The sequence below is a fragment of the Triplophysa rosa genome, linkage group LG18 (genome assembly GCF_024868665.1).
Source record: "Triplophysa rosa linkage group LG18, Trosa_1v2, whole genome shotgun sequence".
NCBI lineage: Eukaryota > Metazoa > Chordata > Actinopteri > Cypriniformes > Nemacheilidae > Triplophysa > Triplophysa rosa.
In genome coordinates, this window is record NC_079907.1 from 23778138 (window position 1) to 23804403 (window position 26266).

Below are 26266 nucleotides of genomic sequence, written 5' to 3' on the forward strand. Positions count from 1 at the left end.
TATTTATTTTCTTCTGGCTGCATATAGTATCTGATTGTGAAACTATACTCTTCTCTAAATGAATGTAAGAACAACAAAGACATTTTATTTTCATTATTTGTTTAGGGCATCTTTGGGCTATTTAAGGTATTTACTGATTTTTTAATTTATGGGGATAAAATGAACACTTAAGTTAGAGTCATTTAACCTTCTAATTAAGAAATCATTTATTAAAAGATATACGACTCATTTAGGAGACCTTAAGTGCAAGTTGAGTTTTTGTTTTCATTTTTGAACTATTTTGCTGTTCTGTGGACCATACAGCTTAACAAAAAAAGAGTGTAAACCCATTTAGCTGTGCCTTTTATATCATTTGTGTTTGGTTTCTGTCTCTGTCAATCCTCTGTTTCGATCAGAGCTGTTAGTTTATTTTTTGTAAACAGTTGTATACATTGTAAGTTGGTTATTGATGACAGCTGGTTACTAGTCAGTACAAAATGAGCATGATGGCGAGGAAAAGCAAGGACGTCTTCGTGTGGATAGATGAGGTAATCCATGTAATTAGGCTTGTTTGATTTCATCTGGTGCCACACAGACCGACTGACGAATGACATCACTGGTTAATTCAGATGGCTGTTGTGGGCTGATAAAGTTAGTTAAGAAGAATAAAAAGCTTATATTTAATTTTAATTTGGTTTGGTTGAATTTTATATTTTATAAATAGTTTTTTTTTTTACATAATAATAGGTGAAATAATAAGTAATACGTTTAATTTCACTTTTTTATATGTTGTTTGTAAAGTGCTTGGTTAAGACATTCAAAGGTACGGTGTGTGCACCTCCTCTGCCTCGTTTTGACCGGGAAAACCCCTGGATCACTCTCCAAGAGATGAGAGCACGAGGTATGGAAACACATTTGAGAAAGTTCTGTGCATTAGCTCGATGGGATGGCAGAGATAGAGACGGATAGAGACAAGTGTGTCAGTTTATTTGATTTCTACGTATCACATCTTTGCTATCTTCTAAGTTTGGTTAACTATTTTTTTTCACTGTTTATTGTGCTTGTGTATTAATGTTGCCATACAACAGGGCGGAAGTATCCCATAATGCAATGCACAATGACATGTAGTTTCTCAAACTCTCTATAACTCTGACTGAAGAAAGAAAATCACATACATCTGGGACGACATAATGACATAATTTATTATTTTCTGGGGAACCATTTCTAAACTCTTTGACAGGACATCAGAACGCACAAAAGAGATTCAGTCCGCACTCCTACACACAATGGGCCTCATTCATGACACATTTGTAAATATGCTGTACGAGTAAATGTATGAGTGACTTTTCCGGATTCACAAATACTTTGTAAGGGTTGGATTCGATAGTTAAATGTGTGTATGTTAATGAATTTCATTCATTCACTTATGGATTACAGCTATGCAAATGACATATCTAGAAATGCCGTGGAATCTTCTGGACTTCTGGATTCTCAGGTTTGATACGTTATATTGCATAAATGCATAAGGGACTAATAGGCTATGCCCAATAATAAACCGCAGCTACAATAATGCCTGGTGCTCTTCTGAAAATGGCCTGCTGGTGGCACTTGCGAAGACTTTGGAGGCACTGCGTTTTTCTGAAGATGCGTTGGATTTGGAATATTCACGACAGTAAAATGTTACAAGTATCCTTTTTAGAAGAATATTACTGAATATAAAAATACAGTAATTAGGGTTGGTCACGTAGGGCGTTGACGAGCTCTCCGTTTTATCCAAAGTTAGGCTCCAGATCCACCGAGGCACTTCTACGCAGCTGAAAACACCAGTCGCGGGAGTTTGAATGATTTTTTTTTTCAAGAGGTGGTTGGTTACTATGATACGTGGAGCGTACGCCAGCAGAAACGCCTTGGTGGACACAGCCCCTTAAAGAGTAAAAAATCGAAAAGAAAAGACTGGGCAAAAGAACTGGTGAAATATCATTATGATAAACAGTGCATCAAAACATAGTGTCATCAGTTTGAATAAAATAATAGAGGACGTTTAAATATTTTACGCACCATTTACACGGTAGGTAGGGAGCAGGTGTACATTTATTTCGTACCAACTCCTATGAAACAGGAAGAAATGGCTGGAAAATTTTCTAAAATGTAAATATGAACTTTATGAAGAGGTGCCAAAAATTGTGTCCATTGTGGGTTAGAGAAAAGCATTAATTTCTTAATGTGACCTGCTCCTTATTTTCAGTTGTTTGACTTCAATGAAACCGCTCATCTTTCCTTATATTTATTAAGGATGCCAATCATGTTGTTGACCATGACTGTATTTACTGTATTTCCTCTGTAGAAGGCGCAGGACCATCAAATTCGGTCCATATACAATGACAATTCTACATGTCTTCTAACTTCCTCAGCACTGTCGACAAGTAGCCGCGGGATGTTTTTTCAGTGGGTTAAAGGTGGAAGTATTTTGTTTGTTATGAGAGTAAAGTTCTGGTATTTAGGTTGGGGTCATTGGGTTTTGACTGCACATTGGGACGGTTTTGTTGTGTAGATCAGGCAATCTGGTCATCAACCCATTTACATGTTTTAGAGAAGAGCTGTGAATGGCTCTTACGCTTAAAGCTAGCTTGCTATTGCTAGCCTTTCTGAAACTACCTTACATTTAAGAAAGATGGAGGTTTGTAATGACACGAGAGTGAATGGCTCTTTCATTCTTACCTTCATCTCGATCATTTCTGGCTGCAGCCTCCAGTAATGTGATGTTAGTGGGGAAAGTCACCTTCCGTTTTCTTCCATCTCTCTTCTGAGCGGTGTTGTGAGCGCTGTTCTTCTCAATCTGAGCCCAGTCTTTGAGCTGTTGTGTGCGTCTCTTCTGTGCATGTTTCAGGCGCTCGGTGGCTGAGAGACGGCCGACTGTGTTCATTTCAGCGAGCAGCTCCGCATGTTCAGCCATATGATTCACTTTACTCACGATCCACCGACGCTTCTCCAATCACAGCTAGCCGTCAAACTCCAGATCTGATTCACACGCCGATGACAGAAAATGAAATCTCATCATCTTCTTGTCAACCGTTCATTATTAGACCGTGGCGGAAATATCTGAAACAGAAAGATGTGCATGCGTGTTTTATAGCTGTATCTACGGTATCTGTATGACCGCGTCTGAACACATGATCATCAGACTGCTCTTGGTCATTCACATTCAAAGCGCTTTATCTTACAAATCCAAAAGACATTAATGTGAGTGAAGAGTGATGTGAGAGAAAGCTCTCTCTGAAGATCACAGGGCTGTTCAATAACTGAAATACAACTTGTCTTGACACGCACATTATAATTTCATTTCTCTGAAAACTTCCCAGGATTTACTTGATCATTTCTACTGTGTGTGCGCTTACTATACTGTAAAACCAAGTTTTTCCATCTTAAAGAGTAACTATTATAATGTCCTTAAAATGACATTTCATGCGGTGTGTAATGTTGCTGTGTGTGAATGTCAGCAGTCTGCTGAGTTGTAAAGCTGAAAGTGAACGAATAACAAAGTTATTGGCTTGGGAAAAAAAGGAGTCGACTCTGAATCATGGGAACGAGTCGTCTGTCGTTCTAATTTCAGTTCCGTGTCAGATTTGCGTCACTCGGTGTAATGCCCACCTACATTACATTTGTGACACTGTACGTGGTAGACCAATCACATCAGACTAGACCATCTGACCAATCAGATCAGAGTCAGTGAGCTGACAGAAAGGTGGGGATTAGACCGATGTTTCGCCATACAAATCATTTGGGAGTCAGTCAAGAAGTGAGGTAATAATAACTGCCTATTATTAGATAGGGCTGTGCAAAAATATCGAATCGCAATATTTTTTTTTTCGATAGTGATACCTCTACTATCGATAATTTTTTTTTAAATCATGTCATATACATACGGCCAAAATTAAGTGGAAGCGAGCATGGCGAAAAATATTAGAACGCTTGGAGCTCTCAGAGCTGATGTGTGGGTGTGCTTTGGTTTTCAAAAGAAGTCATGGAGTAATGAGTTATATCAAATAATGCTGTTTGTAAGCTTCTCAAGTCATGACACAAGTCACTTGGCTACTGCAGTGCATTAGACAGAAAGTTTATTAAGAAAAGTAACAATGACATGTATTGTGCTTTCACGGATGTGACACCAGCACATTTACAGCACGGATGAAGCAGAGGTTTTATTCTGCCCATGTTCAGTGTTTTAACTGTAATGCACCACAACAGACAAGTGACTTGAGTGAGCCACCTTATTCCCCTGTGCTACCCACATGAGGGGCGCAATCCACAGTTTGAGAACCCAAACCTCTGATCTAAAGGTCCATGCATCGCACATCATGGCCACTCTGCAGAAGTAAGGGATGTTTTTACACTTATCCTTACAGAAAACCCCTGCTGGTGCACAGCATGATGTATTTCTAGCTCTACTTTTGACATTTTCTATTTTAAGTATTGCAATATATCGCAAATGTGTAATGTATCGAAATACATAGCAATATATTGTATCGTGACCCATCTATCGTGATATGTATCGTATGGGGAGGCACTTGCCAATACACAGTCCTATTATTAGAAAAGGAAAGTGTTTTTATACCGTGTATGTATGTAAACTTGTTGTTAGACACTCCATAAACCAAAGTAGGACCTTAAAAATCACAAATGATTTACTCTTTAAGAATGTATCTAAACTAGGGCTGTGTATCGGCAAGTGCCTCCCGATACGATACATGTCACGATAGATGGGTCACGATACAATGTATTTTGATACGATACACATTTGCGATATATTGCAATACTTTAAATAGAAAATGTCAAAAGTAGAGCTAGAAATACAACATGCTGTGCACCAGCGGGGGTTTTCTGTAAGGATAATTGTAAAAACATCCCTTACCTCTGCAGAGTGGCCGTGATGTGTGATGCATGGACCTTTAGATCAGAGGTTTGGCTTATCAAACTGTGGGTCGCGCCCCTCAAGTGGGTAGCACAGGGGAATAAGGAGGCGCATGCAAGTCACTTGTCTGTTGTGGTGCATTACAGTTAAAACACTGAACATGGGCAGAATAAAACCTCTGGTTCATCCGTGCTGAAAATGTGCTGGTGTCACATCCGTGAAAGCACAATACATGTCATTGTTACTTTTCTTAATAAACTTTTTGTCTAATGCACTGCAGTAGCCAAGTGACTTGTGTCATGACTTGTGAAGCCTACAAACAGCATTATTTGATATAACTCATTACTCCATGACTTCTTTTGGAAACCAAAGCACACCCACACAACAGCTCTGAGAGCTCCAAGCGTTCTTATATTTTTCACCATGCTCGCTTCCACTTACTTTTGGCCGTATGTATGACATGATTTAAAAAAAATATTGATAGTAGAGGTATCACTATCCATACACTATCGAAAAAAAAAATATTGCGTTAGTTACATGTATTGATATTTTTGCACAGCCCTAATCTAAACTAGGTCATATGATGTCACTATCAGATGCAGAGAAGTTAATTCATGCATTCATGACGTCAAGACTAGATTACTGTAACATTGTGTCCTGTGGGCCTATTACAAAAACTCCAGCTAGTTCAAAACGCGGCAGCTCAAGTTCTTACACGAAGTATAAAGTCTGAGCATATTAGCCCGGTTCTGTCAACATTGCACTAGTTACCTATTAAGCATCATATTAACCTTAAAATCTGGCTGATTACCCTATAAAGCCCTACATGGTTTAGCTCCTCAGAACCTGAGTGAGCTTCTCTTGTATTACAGTCCTTCACGTGCATTACGCTCTCAGGGCTCCGGTCAGTTGGTAATACCTAGAATCTTAAAATCAAGTGCAGGTGGTAGATCCTTTTCCTATCTAGCGCCTAAACTTTGGAATAGTCTTCCCTACACTGTCCGGGAGGCAGACACACTCTGTCAGTTTAATTGTAGACTAAAGACACATCTTTTTAATCTTGCATACACTACACTTCCATAATATAAATCCTCTGAGGGTTTAGACTGCATAGGGTAGGGTTTGACAGAGACAGTTTAGCTTAAGCCAGGACTATGCCTCAGTTGAATGAAGATATTTATGTGGCTTTTATAAAAATGTCTTAGAATAATACACTACTGGTGTGCATCTCAAGACAAAACAATGGCGCTGATATATTTGAAGATATTGCTGGGCAAGTTATTTTCAGTTAAGACAGGTCACACATTCATTTTAGTCTGGGACTAGCCTTAAGTCTTGTCTGTGAAACCGGGCCATAGGAATTTATAGTCTGTGTAATATTTGACCTGTGTTTCTCTCTGTTATCTTAAATGTGTGCTTCTCTGAGATAAACACGCTTTGTCAGTGCGCGTGTATATTGTGCTCTGTGCGTGTGGAGTTGTGTTTTATGCATGTGGGTGTGTATGAACCTGTGTGCGTGTCTGTATTGTGTGTTCACTTTTTTTTTACTTGTATAACTTTAATGTTTGAATTATAGTTCATATGTTTCATGTACAGCTGCTTTATAACAATGAAAACTGTAAAAAGCTCTATATGAATAAAGTTGACTTGACTTTACTTGACTATTCTTAACGGATTTGATCGAGTTTTAAGTTTAGACTTTTGAATTCTCTATATGTCATCATTTTGTTTTTTATTTCTTTCCAAACTGTTTTTCATGTCTGTACTATCTGCACTAACATGTATTTGCTCTGTAACAATGTATGATCTTGAAAAGTGCTGCGGAAATGACTTTACAATGGTACAGTGAATTCTGTTATAAGCTTTGTTTATATTCACATGAACTCGACGACTTCTGAATAAAAAAACACAGAACAATATAAACTACTACATGACCGCACCATTGTGTCTTATCCTCAATACATATCATTACCATCTCAATAAACATCATCATAACAGAGATAGTTTACAAACAAGATTTCCTTAAATCAGTCAAGGCACAGTTTCACAACTTGAGACTGCCTATATTAACCTGAATGATCTGCTTTAAATGAGGTGATAATGGCCAATCAGCACACGACCACGACCGAGACGCATGTGATGTTTTAGATGTTACTAAAATCAGTTCACAAGTTTAACTTGATCAAAAAAAGTTTATTTACTGTTTTCTGTGTCATATTTACTCTACAAAACACTTTAAACTTTTTTGTTGTTGTCCTTATGTTGTTCCAATTGCTTCCATTGTTAACCCCATTTGTAAGTCGCTTTGGATAAAAGCGTCTGCTAAATGACTAAATGTAAACTTGAACCTGTAGACAGTAATGGATTTCTGATTCTTGTGATAAAGAAGACTGAATGACACAGTCGGTTATCAGAGAAACCACACACACACACAATAAGAAAACATAAGTACGTACTTTTGGATGCACGAAAAGAGCAGAAAGAAACTCCTGTGACATTAAAACACAATATTGAAGAAGGTTACAGTGAATGAATGATTACTGTAGTGCTTTAGTTCCTACGACTCAATGACACACTTCAGCTGCATGTCCAGAAAAACACGGTCAACCTTAAACAATATATAACGTCAACGATATATCACGATAATGATATATGCGTGTTAGCGTATCCCTTAATATTGTTATAAGTGTGTGTGTGTGTGTGTGTGTGTGTGTGTGTGTGTGTGTGTGTGTAAGTGTGTGTGTGTTCTGTAGTCGCGGCTCTATTTCCTGTTTACTAGCAGAATGCTAACCTGTGTAAACTTCACCTGAACTCCACTACACACTTCATGAAATAATAACCACCACTCACGAGCGCTTTAAAGTCGAAAAAACAACAAAACATTTCATCTGTCATCGCGTATTAAAGCTGTATAATACGTGTATGTGTGCGTGTGGCCTGTGAACACCTGAAACACACACCTGTCATGAAACACCTGTCTGACACGTCACATTAACGCTTCTGTCTCACCTGTTTCTCCGAATGAACTCAATCCAAATATTGATGTTGGTTCATCGTGTCTTTCAGTTGTTTTCTGAGGCATTAAGAGGCATTAAAGTTTCTCCATAACAACAGCGGCTCTCGGCGGCTCGTCCTCCCGCTCACGGCATCACGACAGTCGGCGCTGTTCTCAGTCTCACACTCAAACGCCGATGAACGTTCTCAACTGGGCGGGGCTTAACGGAAAAGACGTGCTCCATGATTGGTCACACATAAATCTAGATAATAATGTTTTTTCATACAAATTTCTTTCAAATTCAAAGTCTAGTGTGTAAGGTTTGTCAGTATCATTATTCAGGTGTGAATTTATTCCCAAACCGCCGCTGAACCGTCAGGTGATACGTGTTACTTTACTCCACGCTGAGGACAGCGGACCAATCACAGTCCACGTCATTACTGGATCCGGACGGATGTGTAGACGGGACGTCTCATAAATATAAATGAGGTCACCTGACGTTCATCTATCTGAACTAAAATGCTTATCCTTAATTTATGGGAGTACAGTGCAAAACTTTTTATTATTAACTCAAACAACTATTATTAACTCATTATTACCTCACTACCTCAACTTGTGAGTAAGATTTGATTAAAGTTGGACGATACCTACTTTTAAATATCAGTTTGCATACACGAATTAATTTAGCAGACATGACCTAAACATTCACAGATTCACAGATATCCAGACAAGGGTTATGAAAAAAGTACATAAACCACACGTTTCCTTGTGTTATGAAAACACAAGTTAAGACTGTTGTGTGAGAAACACCATATGTGTCTGTCTGTCACAATAGAAGAGAAAACAGTGAATCTGCCCTAACCTGATATTTCCAACCAGGGCTGTCACAGTATTGACAATAACTCTGATTAAAAAAATCTATATAATTATTGTGATAATTTATTATTATATGTTTATAATATATGTGATAATTTATAATTATATGTTTATTCTACTATATACTACCCTGTACAATGTCTCTTATATGTTATTATCCCCCATTTTCTGTAAAATAGTCTTTATTTTATATATGCACAATTTATAATGTTTTAGACTGTAAATCGTATTATATTGTATTGTCATTGTGTTGAATGTCTGTACTAGAAGCTTCCAACACCAAAGAAAATTCCTTGTGTGTGCAAGCACACTTGGCAATAAAGCTCTTCTGATTCTGATTCTGATTCTGATCATTTAATACACGTGTTTAAGCTTTCGCCTTGAGAGTCACAATGGTGTCAAACTCTCTCCCCGCCTAAAATTACACTCGTATTTGAAGTGTAATTCCATTGGCAAAAAAAGAGAGAAAACACGCACACAAAAACTTTAGGCAACTGGTAAATGTAAAAACCCTCTCTCGCAGCAGGTATAGTTATATAAGCACTTATTGTATTCCTCCTCATGACAAATCAGTTTATTGTTCTCTATATTGTTTCTCTGGATAAAACCATCTGCTAAATGTAGGATAAATGTAAAGATGAATTCGTACAATAGTATTGTCTATTAGGCTACTATTTACATTTTCAATAGATATTGTAGCCTAACTATCCTGAATTCTTTTAGTGGAATTCTGATATTGTCACTGACAGCCCTATTTCCAACATATAAACAACTCACATTATTATATGCTTCTAATCACATTACTTTTTTCAATTACTTAAAATTAATATTTAGCTTTTTTGTAAACCTTTGTTTACACGGTATAGTGTTTCCGTTTTATATATTCCTTTATTTTACCATTTCACTTTATTCAAACTTGCACTACATACATTACACATGTTTTTTCTTTCGTTCTTTGTATTAACGTTTGTACTACTTGTACGCAGCCCAATGATGTACAATTTTTGTTATGCCAATTGAAAACTGAGAGAGAAGAAGTTTAGATTTTGTGTACTAGTTTCTAATTATTTTAAATACGGCTGATGTTTACAGAATTACTTCTAGTTTGAAGACACGCCGTTTTCTCTAGGAGATGATGAATGAACGAACGAATGAATAACTGTTAAATAAGGTTTGTAAAGTAGAAGCTGTCCAATCAGCGTTGAGCGTTAGTTTGATTAGCGCGCCACGTCATCAGCACGCAAATGAGCGATCTTCAGGCGCAGAGAGAGAGACGCGCGTGAGCGCGCGGGAAGGATCAGGTAAGGCACGTGCGTTTAATGTTCATGTTTAACAGTGACAGCATCGAACACACTTACAAATCACCTCCGTCATAAACTCTGATGTTCAGTTGAGTTCTCAACTCGCTCCAGTAGATCTCGATCTGTTCTCAAGGCGATTATCAGATCTGTGTCTGATTCATTCACTTCTCATCCCTCTATTGTGTCGTTGACCCCCGGGACGGAAGAGATTCTTCCTAACCCAACTTGTTTTCTCTGTCTTGCTGAGTGAGAAAATCCCTCAAACCTGAAAAAATCCACTTCCACTTTTAATCACTGCAATCGTTTATAACTGATATCGAAACTTTTTATTTGATTAACTTAAGGGTGCAGATTTTTCTCAAACAATAAATTAAGTTTATAATAAAAGTATAATAAACGAAAAGGTCTCACAATATAGACTACATGACAACAGAACGTGCAGTGAAACGTCATTTCACGAGTGTGTTTATTTGTTTATTGACGTTTAATTTCCTTCATTTACCTCAATTTTTTAAAGGAGCCTACTTTAAAATGCAAGTTACCTTTAATGGTATGTTTGCCTTTACATACACAAGGAGAAAGTGTTACAAATGAAAGATTAATACCAATGGGGTGAGATGTTTAGTACTATGCAGTATACACAAAATGCGATTAAATTATAAAATGACCGTTCAGCGAAATAAAAGCAGTATTTTCCAGAGTTAGTCGGGTGAATACAGTTGAGCTGTTTAAGTGTGTGTGTGTCACTCGTTTAATACTTTAGGCTCATAACTGTCCAATTTACTCTTTTATTTTAACTCGTTTTTATATATACCTTATTGTGGATTGCGTTAATTAGGCTATATTATATTAGCTGAATTAAAGAAAGTGTGACCTTTACTGTTGCATTTAAGCGTTATTTGGGGATTTAGATATTGGACTTTCTATGTGTTTGGTCATTTTTAAGTTAAATCAGCTGTAAAAATGAGTTTCCAGTTAAACTTAGACATATAATTTCACTGACATTTTGTTTCATATGATGAATCATTTTTACCGTATTAGGGTTACACCAAAGTAACATAGTGGTTAAATCAGTTCGAAATCATTCCTGTAATCAGCTGCGCATGTAGACTACATTTTATTATTAATATACAATTTATAATATTTTTAAAATACTAAATAAACAATCAACCATAAAAATGAAATCTACAAATATTTAAACGTAATCTGTATAAATATTTGGCACATTAAATAAGGGTTAGTGTTTGAATTTCTTAGATTTTCCTCTTAAAATGTTTTTAATAATAGGCTATTATTTGATATTATTATTTAACAATCACAGACTTTATAAACGTGCATATTTATGTAATTCATTCGTGCTCGCGCGCGTCGTTTAGTGTTGTGCAGTAGAAAGTTCTGTGCTGATGTTTATCATTAGGAGTGTTATTTACAGCAGCGATACCCCCCCACACACTCACACTATCACCCCCCCCCACGCGCACACACACATCCCCCACGCTGATCGCGCTCATTCTCTCTCCCATTACGCAGCGGGATTGACATGAAACTGTGAATTGTTTGCTGCTCAAACAGAGTTGACCTGGAGCCAGAAGTCTGACCATACCTGCCCCCCCACACCCACCCATCTACATCAGCATGACAAAGCATTGGGGGGGTCCGGGCATGTTGGCACCAGCAGTGTTCACTGTAGCACGAGCGCATCTCGAGTCTCACCTTGACTGTCGAGATCCGTCATCCACACCCGGCTGGCGTTACTCCACCGAGCCGCTGCTGGAGAAGCCCAGCACCACCACCACCACCACCACCACATCCTCCTCATCATCTGTGGATAAAGTGATGGCGCAGGACTCGTGTAACCACACTTTATGGGAACTTCAGGATGGAAACGTGAACGGAGGAAAGAAGAAGAACTATCAGCGTTACCCCAAACCTCCGTATTCATACCTGGCGATGATCGCCATGGTCATCCAGAACTCTCCAGAGAAGAAACTCACACTAGCAGAGGTATGACACATTCTTATTGACCCCGGAGTCAATGAATAAACACTTCTCGTGCCTTTACAGCTGTCCACAAAAAAAAAGAATCATCGCGGGTCAAACATAAATGCGCTATATGTTTTCATCAGTCTGTAAATCTGCGTTTGTTTCTTTTGTACCTCTCTGCATCACCTTGACTATAAATCTTGTAATCTGTAATTTATCATTTAAATGCTTTGGATAATCCGATGACAAGCGTTTTAAAATACGTTTCACTGGACCCGTCGCTGCAGATCTTTAACATTAACATGAATCTACATAAGGAAAGTGTAAGAAAGGTTAGATTTTGCCCTGTGAATGGGTTTGATCGAGTATCACGCTGAGCGCAATTACAGCGCATCACACTCGCCTTAAAGACTCCTGTGAAGAAACACATCAACATCACCAATTCACTTCATATACAACATCATAACATTTCATATCACCATTTAATTCATTTTCCTTATTTGTTTTGTGACCCCTTTATGATACTGCTATTAGGCTAAACACATAACAATATTTGATTCTGAATGTATGTCAGGGGTTTGTGAGAGTCAGAACTTTAATTTTCAAACTGAACATTTTGTCATCATTTACTCACCCTCTTGTCGTTTTAAACCTGTGTGATTTCCGTTCTTCTGCAGAACACAAAGTAGATATTTTGAAAAATGTTTCTAACAGAAAACCGTTGACTTGCATTAGTTTTGCGTCCACACAACATAAGTCAATGGGGACCAACGGATTTTGGTTACCAGCATTTTTTTTTAAATACCTGCTTTTGTGTTCTCCAGAAGAAAGAAAATCACACAGGTTTAAAATGACAAGAGGTTGAGTAAATAATGACAGAATTTTCATTGTGAAGGTGAACCATTCCTTTAAAAAAGAACTCGATGTTTATAATTGAAATATCAGCAAGTGACAACAACATAAGAAGCGATGAAAGAGTTAACTAATGTACTGTAAGTGTAGTCCTTCGTGTGTGCATTTCTTCTTTCTAATCATTCATGTGTGTGAATCTTCTGGTGAATAATGACACTGAATATTCTCTCTCTCAACAGATTCTAAAGGAGATCAGTGCATTGTTTCCTTTCTTCAAGGGAAATTATAAAGGCTGGAGAGACTCTGTGCGACACAATCTCTCCTCATATGACTGCTTTGTCAAGGTGTGTGTGTTTCTTTGCTTCTGGACTTTTCTGAGTCACAAGTACTTATCAATAATTGAACATCTTTGTGTCCTCTCGCTTGCTTGCTCTAGGTGCTAAAGGATCCCGGCAAACCGCAGGGTAAAGGGAACTTCTGGTCTGTGGAAGTGAGCAGAATTCCCTTGGAGCTGCTAAAAAGACAAAATACAGCAGTTTCCCGCCAGGACGAAACCATCTTTGCTCAGGATCTGGCTCCGTACATCTTTCAAGGTTACTCTCAGGGAAACAAGGCCACGCAGGCGCCCGCTAACCCTCATCTGGTCTCCACTCCCACTCGCCACAGCCCTTCTCCATCGGGGGACCCCTGCCGTCCCAAACTGGACTCCAAGTTTGCCATCGATTCTCTCCTGGATAGCCTCCAGCCAGCCGCTTCTGCTGGGGACGGGCAGAGAGAGAGGGACAGTTGGGGGGCTGAGCTCCCCCCTCACACCCGTTCGGCCTCACCTCCACGCCCGTCCAACACCTTGTACAACTGCAGTTCATCAGCCAGCTCGGCCAGTCCCACGTCTGATCTGTCAGACGAGGATTGGAGAGGGGCAACGCGTGTCGGGAAGAGATCGAGTGACAGGGAGTCCACGTCGGACGGATACACCGACTCCTTCCCCCCATCCAACAAAAACCCCAAACATGGCTCCACCCCTCCGTGGGAGCTTCCCACGTCTTATGCCAAATACACGCCCCCAAACACAGTCGCCCCGCCGAGCATGCGCTTCCATGGCAACCCATTCGTGCCCCTGGGCGGCCTTCCGTTCTACAGTTACGGAGGTGCCAATCACCTGATCACGGCGGTGGGTCACGCGTACTGGCCCATCCTACCGAGCGGCCCGGTTTCCATACAAGCTCCGCCCCTCCTCATGGACTTGGACAGCATGCTGCAATCTGTTCCGCCCAATAAGAGCGTGTTCGATGCCCTGGGTCCCACCAGTCAGACTGCTCATGCCCCTCCCACCCAGTACGCCCTTCAGAATGGACCTTCGCTTTGTAAATACTCGCTGTGATGAATGAAACGAGTCCTGGATTCAGCGACTCACGCGGCTAAAAACATCGTTGTGTTGTTTCTACATCAGCCTCACAACAGTTTGTTTATTTTCATGTTGGAACTCTTGAAGTATTGTGTGCTTGTTTTTATTGACTGTGTTGCAGTTTGTTTTCATATGAAATTCTCAACATCTTTCAGTGTAAATAGGGGTAATCGTGGTTTCTTTTTTAATATTTGTTTTTCATTTCTCATCATCAATGTGGTGGTGTTTTTTTACCCCACTCAACTCAGCTGATCTCAGATCAGTCATGTTATCAGTCCAGTGTTGTTTTTCTGGCTTGCATTCAGTGCTTTTTATCAGTGGACTCTTGTCTTTACGGCTTATCTTAAGGCTCCTCTGTTCTGCATCACTAGAGAGATTTCACACAAACTCTCGCTGATCTCTCTGAAATATCACACGTGTTTTACTGAAATGATGCAGGTCTTGTTACAACTGTCCAGAGGTTCATATAAAACATCAGATGGTGATGGGTTTGTTTGATCGGTGGCTTGTGCTGGTGTTTCTCTGTCTGGTGAACGTCAAGCTGAACCTCCTGCTGTTCTGCTCTCCTCCCCCAGCCCTCATACAGATCCTTCTCTGATCTCACTTATTTTTATCTTCACTACTCTTAAGAATTTCTGTAAACATACAGTATAAATCTGGTTAATGTGCTGTTTTTTTTCTGCTGGTCCAGATTTTTCTGAAGTTACTCTGCTGGCCTTTATTGCTAAAATATGAGCAGATACATCTCTGTAAAAGTTATTGAGTGAGATAAAGTACATTTCTGCACAAATTGTATTCAGCATGACAATTAACACATACATTTACCCAAGTGTTGCTTTGCGTGTTTCATAAATGAGATCCAGGGAGAGCATATCTTTTATGTAAAAAAACATGCAAGAAATGATTAATTTGATCTTTATTTCTTATAAACTGTTTCTAACAAATGTTTTTTTTTTACGAGAGTACGAATCAGTTCAGGGCTGATGTTGTGTCTCAGTATTCGTTCACACACCGGCGTTTGAAGGGAATCTGATCTTCTGCGTCCGGCACACGTCCGTATCCTCCACCTCCAGGTGTAAATAAACTGAACATGTCCTGTAAATGTCAGAAGTTGATTCTCATCACAACCCTTGAAATCAGTTAGAGAATATGAAGCAGGACTATCTGAGGACCTGCAGATTAGTAAAGGTGAAAATGAGGGCAGTTTTTGAGGTTAACAGTAAACCAGAGCCATTGGGGAGAGAGTCGCGACAACAGAACTTCAAACATTTTGCATGTCATGTGATTAATGGAGCCTACAGATAGTTCCAGGAAGTTGTTTTTTTCTTTTAGTTCTTTATTTCTTTTATACTTTGATTCATTAAACGACTTGCGTCTTTAAATGTGTTAAAAGTTGATCTCAGTTGGTCTGTTTTGCTGCAGCTCCATGCGTTTAGTTAGTAACTTCCGGGAGCTATTGAGAGGCTGTGAAAAAACTTCCATTGAAGACGATTTTCCTTTAAAACTTCTAAGAACTGAATGTAAAATCAACACAAAACACAGTAAAAACATCAAAATAAATTCTACTTTTGTTTGTGACATCTGATGAAATGAAAAAAAGGCAATTTCAGGAAGCATCAATGGCCACTACAAGGCTCTTGTACTCACTGCTGAATATAGGCTTAAATTTAATGTTGTAACAAACTTAACCTCTTAAATTCTACATTTTACTACAAGTTAAAATAGTAAAAAAAACTTTTGTGTTGGGTGAAACCGTGCAAAAATGGCAAAATAGGCTTACAGACAAATCTGACCATGAATTAAAGAAAAAAGACAAACAGTAAAACTCTTTGCAATGGTTCTGCTACAGAATGAACTGAAAACCTCACTGTCACAGGGGTAGTTGCAGTAGTGTTTTGTATGAAACCATCAAGAAATCTTGCAGTGGGACTTTGATCTGACTTTAAAGTGATAGTTCACCCTAGAATTAACATTTTGTTGTTTATTTACTCAGGCCATCTGAGATATAGGGGATATTTTTTCTGGAGTAGAACAATAAAGAAGATTTTTAGGTAACGCAGTGCTTAAAGAGTACATAACATGAAATCATGAAAATGACATTTCATGCAGTGTGTCATGTTGCCGTGTTTGAAGGTAAGCAGTCTGCCAAATTGTAAATCTGAAGGTGAATGAATAACAAAGTTATTGGCTTGGAAAAAAGGGAGTTGACTCCGAATCACGCAAACGAGTCGTCCCTTGTCCAATTCGCGAACCGCCGTGGATTTACGTCACTACATTTAGTCCCCGCCTACGTTTTGCTAGGACTGCCCGCGAAAACTTTTCTCTTCTCCCCCAAACACTGTAGCTCGTGAGCCTCATTCACGGTAGACCAATCACAGCAGACTAGACCATCTGACCAATCACATCAGACTAGGCTAACGGAAAGGAGGGGATTAGATAGATGAATCGTGGAACAAATCATTTGAGAGTCAGTCAAGAAGTAAGGTAAGAATAACTGCCTATTATTACGAACTAATAGTGTTTTTACACCTTCTATGTACATAAACATGTTGTTGGACACTCCATAAACCAAAGTAGAACTTTAAAAATCCCTAGTTATGTACTCCCTAGTTATGTTCTACTCCAGAAAAAATATCCCCTACATCTCAGATGGCCTGAGGGTGAGTAAATAAACAACAAAATGTTAATTCTAGGGTAAACTATCACTTTAAAATGTGTTTGTGGTTGTGTGTTTTGCACTGTGGCTGAAATATAAAAAATGAAAAAAACCTTCTCAGTTATTGTCTCATTCAATTCTATGATTAATTGTGTATGTGTGAGTGGCTGTTCTTTATTTGACAAAATTAACTAAAAAAAATAGTTTTTTGTTGTGTGTTTGTGTGTGTCGGCCACATTGAGGATGTTGTACAGGTTCACCCCTTCATTTATGTGTATGTATGATCTGCAATTGTGTTTAATTTGCTGATGTTTATTGGACAAATAAAAAAAATGACTCTGCATTTCAGTCATTTCCCATTGGGTGTCCAATTCTGTCCATGAAGGAAAGATGAAGTTGCTCTTTTTATAAATATATTTAATTGATATGATCACTATGTAGGTGAAATTAAGATGAGAGAGAATTTCATTAACAGGATTCACACACATTTTTGTGTCACTCAGGATACGTGTGTTTGACTGCGCAGTCTCACTGACATCATAATATTCAGTCTTGTTGTACTGTGATGTCATATAGAGATCGGTCTGATCAGGGTTTGTGTTTTTTCTCTTGTCTTCACACGGCGAGGTGTTTATGCTGCCTTCACAGAATTTACTAGTACGGAATTTGACGGCCTATCCGCTGGTATATACAGCTGGGAAATTCACATTCAGATAACAAAGATGATTGATTTACTGTATAGTTGAATTAATGTTAAATATGATTCTTTAAGCATTAACTCAATCAGTTAACTTTGAGATAATTTTGATGCCTACGGACCTAGATCATGAGCTTTAAAGTCACAGAGAAATAAAAAATGTTTGTATTTTATTATAAATGATTTATTTGTGCAGGTCATTTTAAATATTCATGTGTTCCAGAATAAATGGTTCTTTTGAACCAGTTAAGTTGAATGGTTACTGAACCAGTTTGTGTCTTCGGTAAGCACTTTTTCTGCAAATTACTTAAGTTACTTTCTGGTGTGGCTATTGAAATGAACCCATATTCTGGAGTTATTACACAGAATTGAAGTGCTGTAAAGAGAGAAGTAGTGATGAGCACGAACAGCTGATCTTGTGTGCAGTAAACTAACAAACATATACGCCTCAAGCAGAGCGCTTCTCATTCTCCAGTCAAGAATGGGTTCTCAGATCACCAGTACACTGAACCGAGAGCTGTGATTTAGCATGAACAGTACATGACTGCCTACTATGACCGACTGTGAACTGAAGACTTTAATAAGGGGGGGGCAATCTGACAAAATGTAAGTTTTATAACAAATAAATCATACTGGACTATGCATAATAAACGGATCATTCAGTAAGATTCTGATAAAGACTCATTTCTTCACTTTATATCTTAAATATCGCTAATTATTCTCTTTCTGCCCTCGCCTCGGGATGCCCATTCCGAGGTAGGGAGAGATTCCGCGAGGCCCAGATGAACGTCCTATGCCCATCCCCAACTAGAGATTACGCCAGCTACATCGGAAAATCCCGTGCCATCCTCCTGCGAGAGCCTGCGGACTGACTGACCATCCCAACTCCATCCAAGGCAATTCCATCACCACCCAAGAAAAAGGTGACCATCTGACCGGCCCAGCTCAGACAATTCCATCCCCAACCGAGAGCAAAGACGGACTACTTGTCACATTAATGCTAAATTTACAATACTTGGTATTTAATGCTAAACTTACATCACATGACAGCAGTTTGAAGTTATGGCTGCACTCAGTGACTTTGATTGGAGGTAGCTGGGTGGGTGTTGTAGGGAGTAGGCGGGCTTGTTGGTTGTGGTTCGGGGCGTTTCATTTGTTGGGACTGTGTGGGTCTGGTCTGGTTGGTCTTGTTTTGTGGTCGATGTCGGACAACAGAGGAATAAAGTTAATTATGCCATTACTACTTTTCCCTGGTTGTTGTCTGTTGTTGATTGTGGAATGGGACCGGGTTGGACCTGCGGGTGGGGCTTCCTGGGTCGCGGCTTGTGGGCTCTCCCTGTTCTTCGTGGATGTTGCTCGCTGGCTTTGGTCGGGGTCACAGAGTGCAGCTATGACACGTCAGAGGAGATCTGGCCCTCCCGGCTGAGCCTGGTTTCTCCCGAGGTTTTTTTTTCTCCATTATTCAGCATTGGAGTTTGGGTTCCTCGCCACAGCAGTGCAGTGTTGGCTTGCTCACTGGGAGACTGCATTTATTTATTTATTCATTTATTTATTAGATATTATTTATTAGAATGATCTTGCTTGGTCTATAAACACCATGCACTGTGCTGTGTTTTACCTTTCTGTGTTTTTCTTATTTGCTCCTGTAAAGCTGCTTTGGAACAATGCACATTGTGAAAAGCGCTATATAAATAAAATTGAATTGAAATAAGACTTGTTAAACATCCTCGTTTGCACATCACTGCCTGTGCCTGAATTTAGGTGCTTTAGTTGCAAAACCAGAATGTAAAAACCTGATCAGATAATGATGATGATGATGTTTTTTATATATTTGAATGTGCTGGGTGGATTTTCATCCCGGCTGACTGGGCTGATAGACTTGACATCATTACGTCACTGCGGATGACATTATTACATACAGATGGGAATCGTCTGATCCCTTACGATTCAATTCAGAATGAATTCTTGACGTACTAATTAGTGTACATCTCCTCACATTTGTGCTCAGAGTCAGACTAGTGTTTGCACTTTTGCTTCTGGCCTCTGAACATTCATAACATTTAAAAAAATAGATTTTTGACATTTGTGAATCGATTCATAATCATTCACGTCTGCAACGCGATGCATCTAATAATCAAATTCCCCCACACCCACACGACTATATTAGGGATGTAAAACACCCGGTTCACAGCCACAAGATCAAAAGTGCTCCTTCACACATTCACATGATTGCATTTTCAAATAAGCATCATTTAGTATGTTTATTAATTAATTGCCCCTGTGGGAGTCACTCACTCACACAAACGCACACACACACGCACAGAAAAGCACACGCACACGCACACACACAGTCAGTGTGTCTTACCCCAGGCTCCAGGCTGACGCTGTTCTTGCCTCCTAAATTTAACACTCTGTTGTCTGTTTTATGTAACAGATTGAGTCCCGCCGCTCCGTTTGCTCCTCCTGAACGAGTAAACACATCTTACCGTTTGTATCCACACATGAATGACAGAATCCGTTCGGCTCACTGTAGATGAAGTTACCGTGAAGTCCATAGGGCTGCGTGGAGCGTCTCTCGCTCAGCACCGACAGAACCACCGGACGACGAAACAGAAGCTTCCGGATCACTCCATCGCCTCCGTGGTACAGACCCGAACCTCCAGAACCAGGCCGCAGGGAAAACTGCTCCAGAATCACCGGATACCTGACACACCATCAAGCCATCATCACCACAAACACAATCATCTCACCTCTGACACGTGAAGAACACACCAACCTCTTCTCCAAGATCTCAGGGTCGGTGATTCGCGTGTTTGTCATGTGACTGTGAACGCCGCTCCTCCCATTCCAGCCCGGCCCCGCCCCTGCACCACCGGCGACCGTCTCATAGTAACCGCTCTTCTCACAGCCAAACGACACGTTGTTCATGCAGCCCTGAGCGGAAGAGAAAGCAGCCGCTCCTCAGATTCTTTTCCACAGTGTTCCATTCAGCATTATTTCTGCAGTCATTGTCCCCATTGAAAGGTTCTGCAGTCTGGAGGTTTAACATGAGCTCGGCTGTACACACCTGTGAGGCGGCACACACTTGAAAAGCTTTAAAGATGACATCCACCACCCGCTGTGATGTCAGAACGTTCCCGCCCACCACTGCAGCGTTCAGAGACGGCTGAAGAATGGAACCAGGGGGAATGATGACTTTCACAGGGGTCAGACAGCCCTGAAATAAAACACACACGCTGCTGCTTGTACTGCTATAACACTTATAAGATTTTTACAAACAAATACTGTTTATGCTGTATATCCTAAAAAAACATCCATAACTTGTACTGTATTAAAGGGGTCATATGGCGTGAATACGTGTTTTTCTGTGTCGTTGGTGTGTTATAAGTTGCCCATGCATGTATTAAATTGCAGAAATGAAAGTGTGGGAACAAAAGATGCGTTCTATGTAAAAGCGAATGCTCACCCAGACCTGCCTGAAACGCCTCGTGTAGCCACACCCCGGCAAATCTACGTCAGTTGTTGGTCTGATTTGACTAAGACCGCACAAGTGTAGACTCAAGTAAGGTGGGCGTACCTGTCAGTACAATTGAAGAGGAACCTGATGTTCCAAATATGGTAAGAGGCGTCACATTTCCCTCACACACTTACAGTATTCCACCAATCACTATGCACTGGTTAACTGGCCAATCATAGCGCACCTCGCTTTTCAGAGCAATGAGCTTTGTTAAAAATCTGCGCGTTTCAGAGAGGCGGAGCAAAGAGGAGATACAAACATGTACGGTGTGTGGAAAATACAGTGTTTATGAACCTTAAATACAGTATACACATTACATCACATCTAAAACAAACCATAATATTCCTTTTAGCCGTGTCATATCACCCCTTTAAAGATACTGTATGATGTTTATTTGAAAATGTAAAACAGATGTTGTGTGATGGTTAATATACAGTTTGTACAGTATAAAAATGACTATAGCCCTATTTGGACGGGACCAGTTTTAATGGAGGAGGTTTGAGAAATTTGTGTTTCTCAGACGTGCTCTGTGATTTTAATCCTGTGCAAATCAGTTTTTTCTCACACAATCTCTGTAATTCGCCGAACTCAGTGGTCTTCTGAGAAATCTAATCCCGTCTGAATGCGAATGTTTGTGATGGCTGACAAAATCTTTTCAAAACATGTTTCTTTATGCGTTTTGGCCAACGTGAACTGCCGTTAGCTCTTACTAACGCGCATATATACTTCCTGCATCCCATTCGTTCAATCATTCCTATCAATGCTTTTGCAATTCCACAGAAATAAAATCTCGTAAACTGTAATATCAGTATCAGTTGAGGAACTCAGCTTTACATGTCCACTCAATTACGTAATGGTAATGTTAAAGAATGAAAATAAGAAATGATTCTATTAAATACTCCTGTTTTCTTCATTTCTGTGGGTTTATTATAAGCAGGCTGCTGTTGTTGGGTCATATGACTATTAGCAATGCACGTATCCAGAGCACGTGATCTTCTGCAACGCTCAAGCGTACTAAAGACTTGGGATGGGTATGGTTAAGATTTTATTGATATCGATACCGCTTATCGATACCGGTACTTATCAATACTGTTATCGATACTACGCTCTATAATTTGATGCAAAAACACATGATGTGAAAAGATTGAATGATGAAAAGAACATGTTAAGTTTCTTTATTACAGCTGAGCTTTAGAACTGCAGTTTACAAATGCTTCTGAGCAAACAGAAAATGCCACATAACAAAATGTGCACTTACGGCACTTAGCATGTGCACAGGAGTAGGGTTGCACGGTGTACCGGTGCTACGGAAGCATCACGATGCTAAAGCTTCAAAATACCCGCGATGCCTCTCTATTTTTGAAACGGTAGTACCGTAGTTAATGTTGCATATGCGCATTAATATTTATTTGCCTTTTTACATCTATATCTGCCTTTTTGCGGTGTTTATCTCCAAATTGAATGTGTGTTTTGAATGTCTCTGACCAGTTAATGATTCAAATTGGCGATTTGAACGAGTTGGTTAAATGATTCACTAACTCAGTGGAAAATTGACGCCACCTACTGGCCGTTTTAGTTCTGCATTTAAAGTAAGCCTAATATTTCCCTTTATAAAGACTGCTGTATCAATTAAATTTGTCCAACATTTGAATTAGTTCCTACGTGAAAAATGATCTAGTGTACTTTAGTATTTACTACAGTAAACTACTAAAAGTCATAGATACTAGTGTTTTTGAGTCTTACCATAGTACATATTTAAGTATACTACAGTATTTATAGTATTTACAAATGACTAAATGTAAATGTATTTGCTACAATTTATCCAATTACTACAGTTAATACAACAACATATTCTAGTGCAAAGTATAATACAGTTTACTATAGTAAATACAAAATGTTTAATCTAAATCTGTGTTTTTTGTATTTGAATTATATGGCACAGCATCGTGATACTACTTGGTATCGAGATACTTCAGCTGGTATAGTATCGTAAGACATGTTTATGGTACCGTGACAACCCTACACAGGAGCACATCGTTATGTAATTCAACATATTTACTTTACATCACTATGGTTATTTGGCTGGTAGACCATATTTCTTTTTACTTTCTGGTTTTAGGTCTACATAAATTTAAGTACTATTTCCTAAGCAAGTCATATTTTTTTAATTATATGTACTATTTTTATAATTTTACTAGCACATTTTCTTCAATTTACTAAAGTAAGTAAATGTACGCCAAATTATTAAAAACAATGTTATAACTTGTTCTCAAATTCTCAAATTAAGGACTTTTATTTTGACAGGTTGCCGCAAAGGGGTGTTTGACGGAAGCTTCCTCGTTGTGAAACGCGGATGCTGAAAGCTCCACAAGCGCAACCATGCCACTCTTTCACTCATAAACACGCAAAACAAGCAGATTACAAATACATAGCGGAAATCATATGGCCCTAGATATCACACATACGTCGAGCAAACTTCGGCCATTCGGACATCATTCAGGGATGGAAAATGACAGGCAGCAGCCTCTAATTCGCCATTTAACACACAAATACACAGAGATAAAACAACGCAAGTATCGATAACAGTATCGTTTGTCATGAAGCTTACCGATACTCTGGTATTGACCCAATTATGTACCGGTCCAAAAAAGTACCGGTTCTCGGTACCCATCCCTACTAAAGACACTCCCACCTCTGTAATGACCTCTAGTCCTGTCCAAATCGGTACATAAAATCACAGGCATCATGTGAGAACGGTTGTAACTCAGATGTCGTTTAGAAAACTAGTCCCATCAGAATAGGGCTTAAGACTATAGAAAGACCCCATAAACCCGACGTCTGTGTGTGTGTGTTGAGCAAGTGGATCAGGTGGTTTTTGCACAACCCAAGAAAATTTGATCAGACCAACATTTCACTACATTTCACTTGATTTGATTGTTGTGTGTGTGTCACCTGGTTGAGTGGAATGTCCTGACCCACCATACATCTCAGACAGTAGATGAGAGCTGAGAGGGTGATGGCACGAGGAGCATTACAGTTACCCCACACCTCCACCCCTGTGCCTGTGAAATCAAACACTGCACTGCCCTACACGCACACGCACACGCACGCGCACGCACACGCACACGCACACGCACACGCACACGCACACACACACACACACACACACACACACACGTCTGGTTTACTATCTCCGTGGGGACAGTCCATAGGCCTAATGAGTAGTATACTGTACAAACTGTATATTCTATCCCCTACCCCAACCCCTAAACCTAAAGATCATAGAACACTTTTTGCATTTTTAGATGTAAAAAAAATATTGTTCTGTACGATGTATAAGCTTTTTTTGCCCATGGGGACCTCAATTTTGGTCCCCACCATGACACTGGTCCCCACCATGACACGAGTCCCCATGTGTTGGTGTGCGTTCAGGTTTAGGTCCCCACCGGGATATACAAACATGAACACACACACACACACACAAGTCAATGTTTTAATGATATCATTTTACAGTGTAGAATAAACTGGACAGACTGATGAATGTGAAATTGATGTGTTACCTGTTGTTCATTGATCTGGACCTTCAGTCTGATCGGCGTCCCATCATCCATCTGATCTTCTGCTTCTACTTCAAGAGACCCCGTGTCCTGCCGGCGGCGGGCGAAATCTTTCAGCATGTCTCGAACCGCGAGCTCTGCATTACTCTACATCCATACAGCAGACGCGTTTATTAACAGCGACATTAAACTGTCAATAAACAGCATGCAAAAGGTACACACCTGAATGTAGCCCATGTACGCCTGGACCACCTCCAGACCGTAGCTGTCAATCAACTCCCCCACCAGCTGACAGCCCCTCTGATTGGCTGCCACCTGAGCCCGCAGGTCCGACAGGTTGTCACGGAGATTGCGTGTCCCAGAGCATTCTGGGTACTGCGCTGGTGCCATGAGTGCCTCAGTCACAGCTGAAATGAGGGACAAATGAAGAACGAGAACAGACGATACAAACACCTGAAGAGACTTCATGTGAACCCCTCACCTTCCTCCTGAAACACTCCACCCGTCACCAGTTTGAATGACGTGAAGACGGCACCCTCCTGCTGTAGTGAGGTGGAGTGAGGAGGCATTGAGCCTGGAGTGATGCCCCCAATATCAGCGTGATGGCCCCTACTGGCCACAAAGAACACGGGCGCGCTCACACCGCCACGAAACACCTGCACAAGAACACACAACACAAACCAGTCAAAGAACAAGGGATATAAAGAGAAGACAGCGTTTTTTTTACTGTTCATGAAAAGTATGAAGTATGCTTGTGTTTTTTGGGTTAAAGGTTATCAAGTCACAATGTTAATGATGATGGTTTATTTGAGGCGTACAGGAGTGATGACGGTGAGGTCTGGGAGGTGACTGCCGCCTGCACACGGATGATTACTGAGAATCACATCACCCTCTGTCATACTGCCACCTGCTGCCCGGATCTGAAACAACAACACAAACACAATCCAACCTGCTGCAACTTAAAAATACACAGATCAAATTTCTCAAAACACATTTGATCTCTTTTGGTCATATTGGTAAAAGTAAATGATATTACGAGTTACAGTTCTTACATCATCATCATTAACATCTGATGAGCAGATTCACAGCTGTCATTCTAACATCAATCAGGAAAAATCTGATGAAATGGAAGCAGGTGTGCAGGTGGAGATCTTGGTTTGTCTGCGATGTGTTCGCCTACCTGATATTGTACAGTCTCCTGCATAGCCCCCAGATGAACAGGGATGTGAGGGGCATTCGACACCAAACCTCCATCAGGACCGAACACAGCGCAGGAGAAATCCAAACGCTCTTTTATATTAGTGGACATGGAGGTTCTCTGCAGAACTCGACCCATCTGCTCTGTGTGCGAGGACACAAAAACCTTCAGTGCGTCTAGACATATTAGACAGATCTTTATTGTCATCAGATGAAGTAATGTATCACACAAGAGACTATCTACAGTCCTGGTACATCACCCTTTTTTCAAATATATTATTATGGTGAAAACACCACATACAACACAACACATGAGCAAAAGAAGAATGACTGCTGTAGTCA

At 39.9% G+C, this 26266-nt stretch overlaps 3 protein-coding genes across 4 annotated transcripts in view; 1 reads left to right on the forward strand and 2 right to left on the reverse strand.

Moving 5' to 3' along the window:
* The window catches only part of ppp1r16a (protein phosphatase 1, regulatory subunit 16A), a 32984-nt gene extending 24925 nt beyond the window's left edge, over positions 1-8059 (reverse strand). The window contains exons 1-2 of the mRNA XM_057358397.1: positions 7898-8059; positions 2698-3078 (exon numbers count right to left, since the gene is read on the reverse strand). Of these exons, the coding sequence (XP_057214380.1) occupies positions 2698-2932 (235 nt within the window). The 5' untranslated portion in view covers positions 2933-3078; positions 7898-8059. The remainder of the gene's footprint in view (positions 1-2697; positions 3079-7897) is intronic.
* A 3636-nt stretch (positions 8060-11695) lies between these two features.
* On the forward strand, positions 11696-14459 carry foxh1 (forkhead box H1). Its single transcript, XM_057359306.1, has 3 exons — positions 11696-12064; positions 13135-13239; positions 13332-14459. The coding sequence occupies exons 1-3, from the start codon at positions 11696-11698 to the stop codon at positions 14274-14276; spliced, it is 1419 nt and encodes a 472-aa protein (XP_057215289.1). The 3' UTR covers positions 14277-14459.
* Positions 14460-15165: 706 nt separating this feature from the next.
* Positions 15166-26266, reverse strand: part of oplah (5-oxoprolinase, ATP-hydrolysing) — a 38843-nt gene continuing 27742 nt past the window's right edge. Inside the window, exons 18-28 of one of the 2 annotated variants that reach the window (XM_057358186.1) lie at positions 25908-26068; positions 25546-25647; positions 25209-25383; positions 24950-25134; positions 24731-24874; positions 24123-24257; positions 20721-20870; positions 20430-20587; positions 20197-20357; positions 20019-20116; positions 15166-15395 (exon numbers count right to left, since the gene is read on the reverse strand). In XM_057358186.1, coding sequence (XP_057214169.1) covers positions 15294-15395; positions 20019-20116; positions 20197-20357; positions 20430-20587; positions 20721-20870; positions 24123-24257; positions 24731-24874; positions 24950-25134; positions 25209-25383; positions 25546-25647; positions 25908-26068 — 1571 coding nt within the window. In that variant the 3' untranslated portion in view covers positions 15166-15293. The remainder of the gene's footprint in view (positions 15396-20018; positions 20117-20196; positions 20358-20429; positions 20588-20720; positions 20871-24122; positions 24258-24730; positions 24875-24949; positions 25135-25208; positions 25384-25545; positions 25648-25907; positions 26069-26266) is intronic. The other variant, XM_057358187.1, reaches the window with a different exon arrangement.

What these genes read in the sequence shown, in the direction of transcription:
- foxh1 (XM_057359306.1), top strand. Translation starts at nt 11,696, where the DNA reads ATGACAAAGCATTGGGGGGGTCCGGGCATGTTGGCACCAGCAGTGTTC. An exon ending in AGAAACTCACACTAGCAGAG is followed by an intron (nt 12,065 to 13,134) that starts GTATGACACATT and finishes CTCTCTCAACAG; the next exon opens with ATTCTAAAGGAGATCAGTGC. An exon ending in CATATGACTGCTTTGTCAAG is followed by an intron (nt 13,240 to 13,331) that starts GTGTGTGTGTTT and finishes TGCTTGCTCTAG; the next exon opens with GTGCTAAAGGATCCCGGCAA.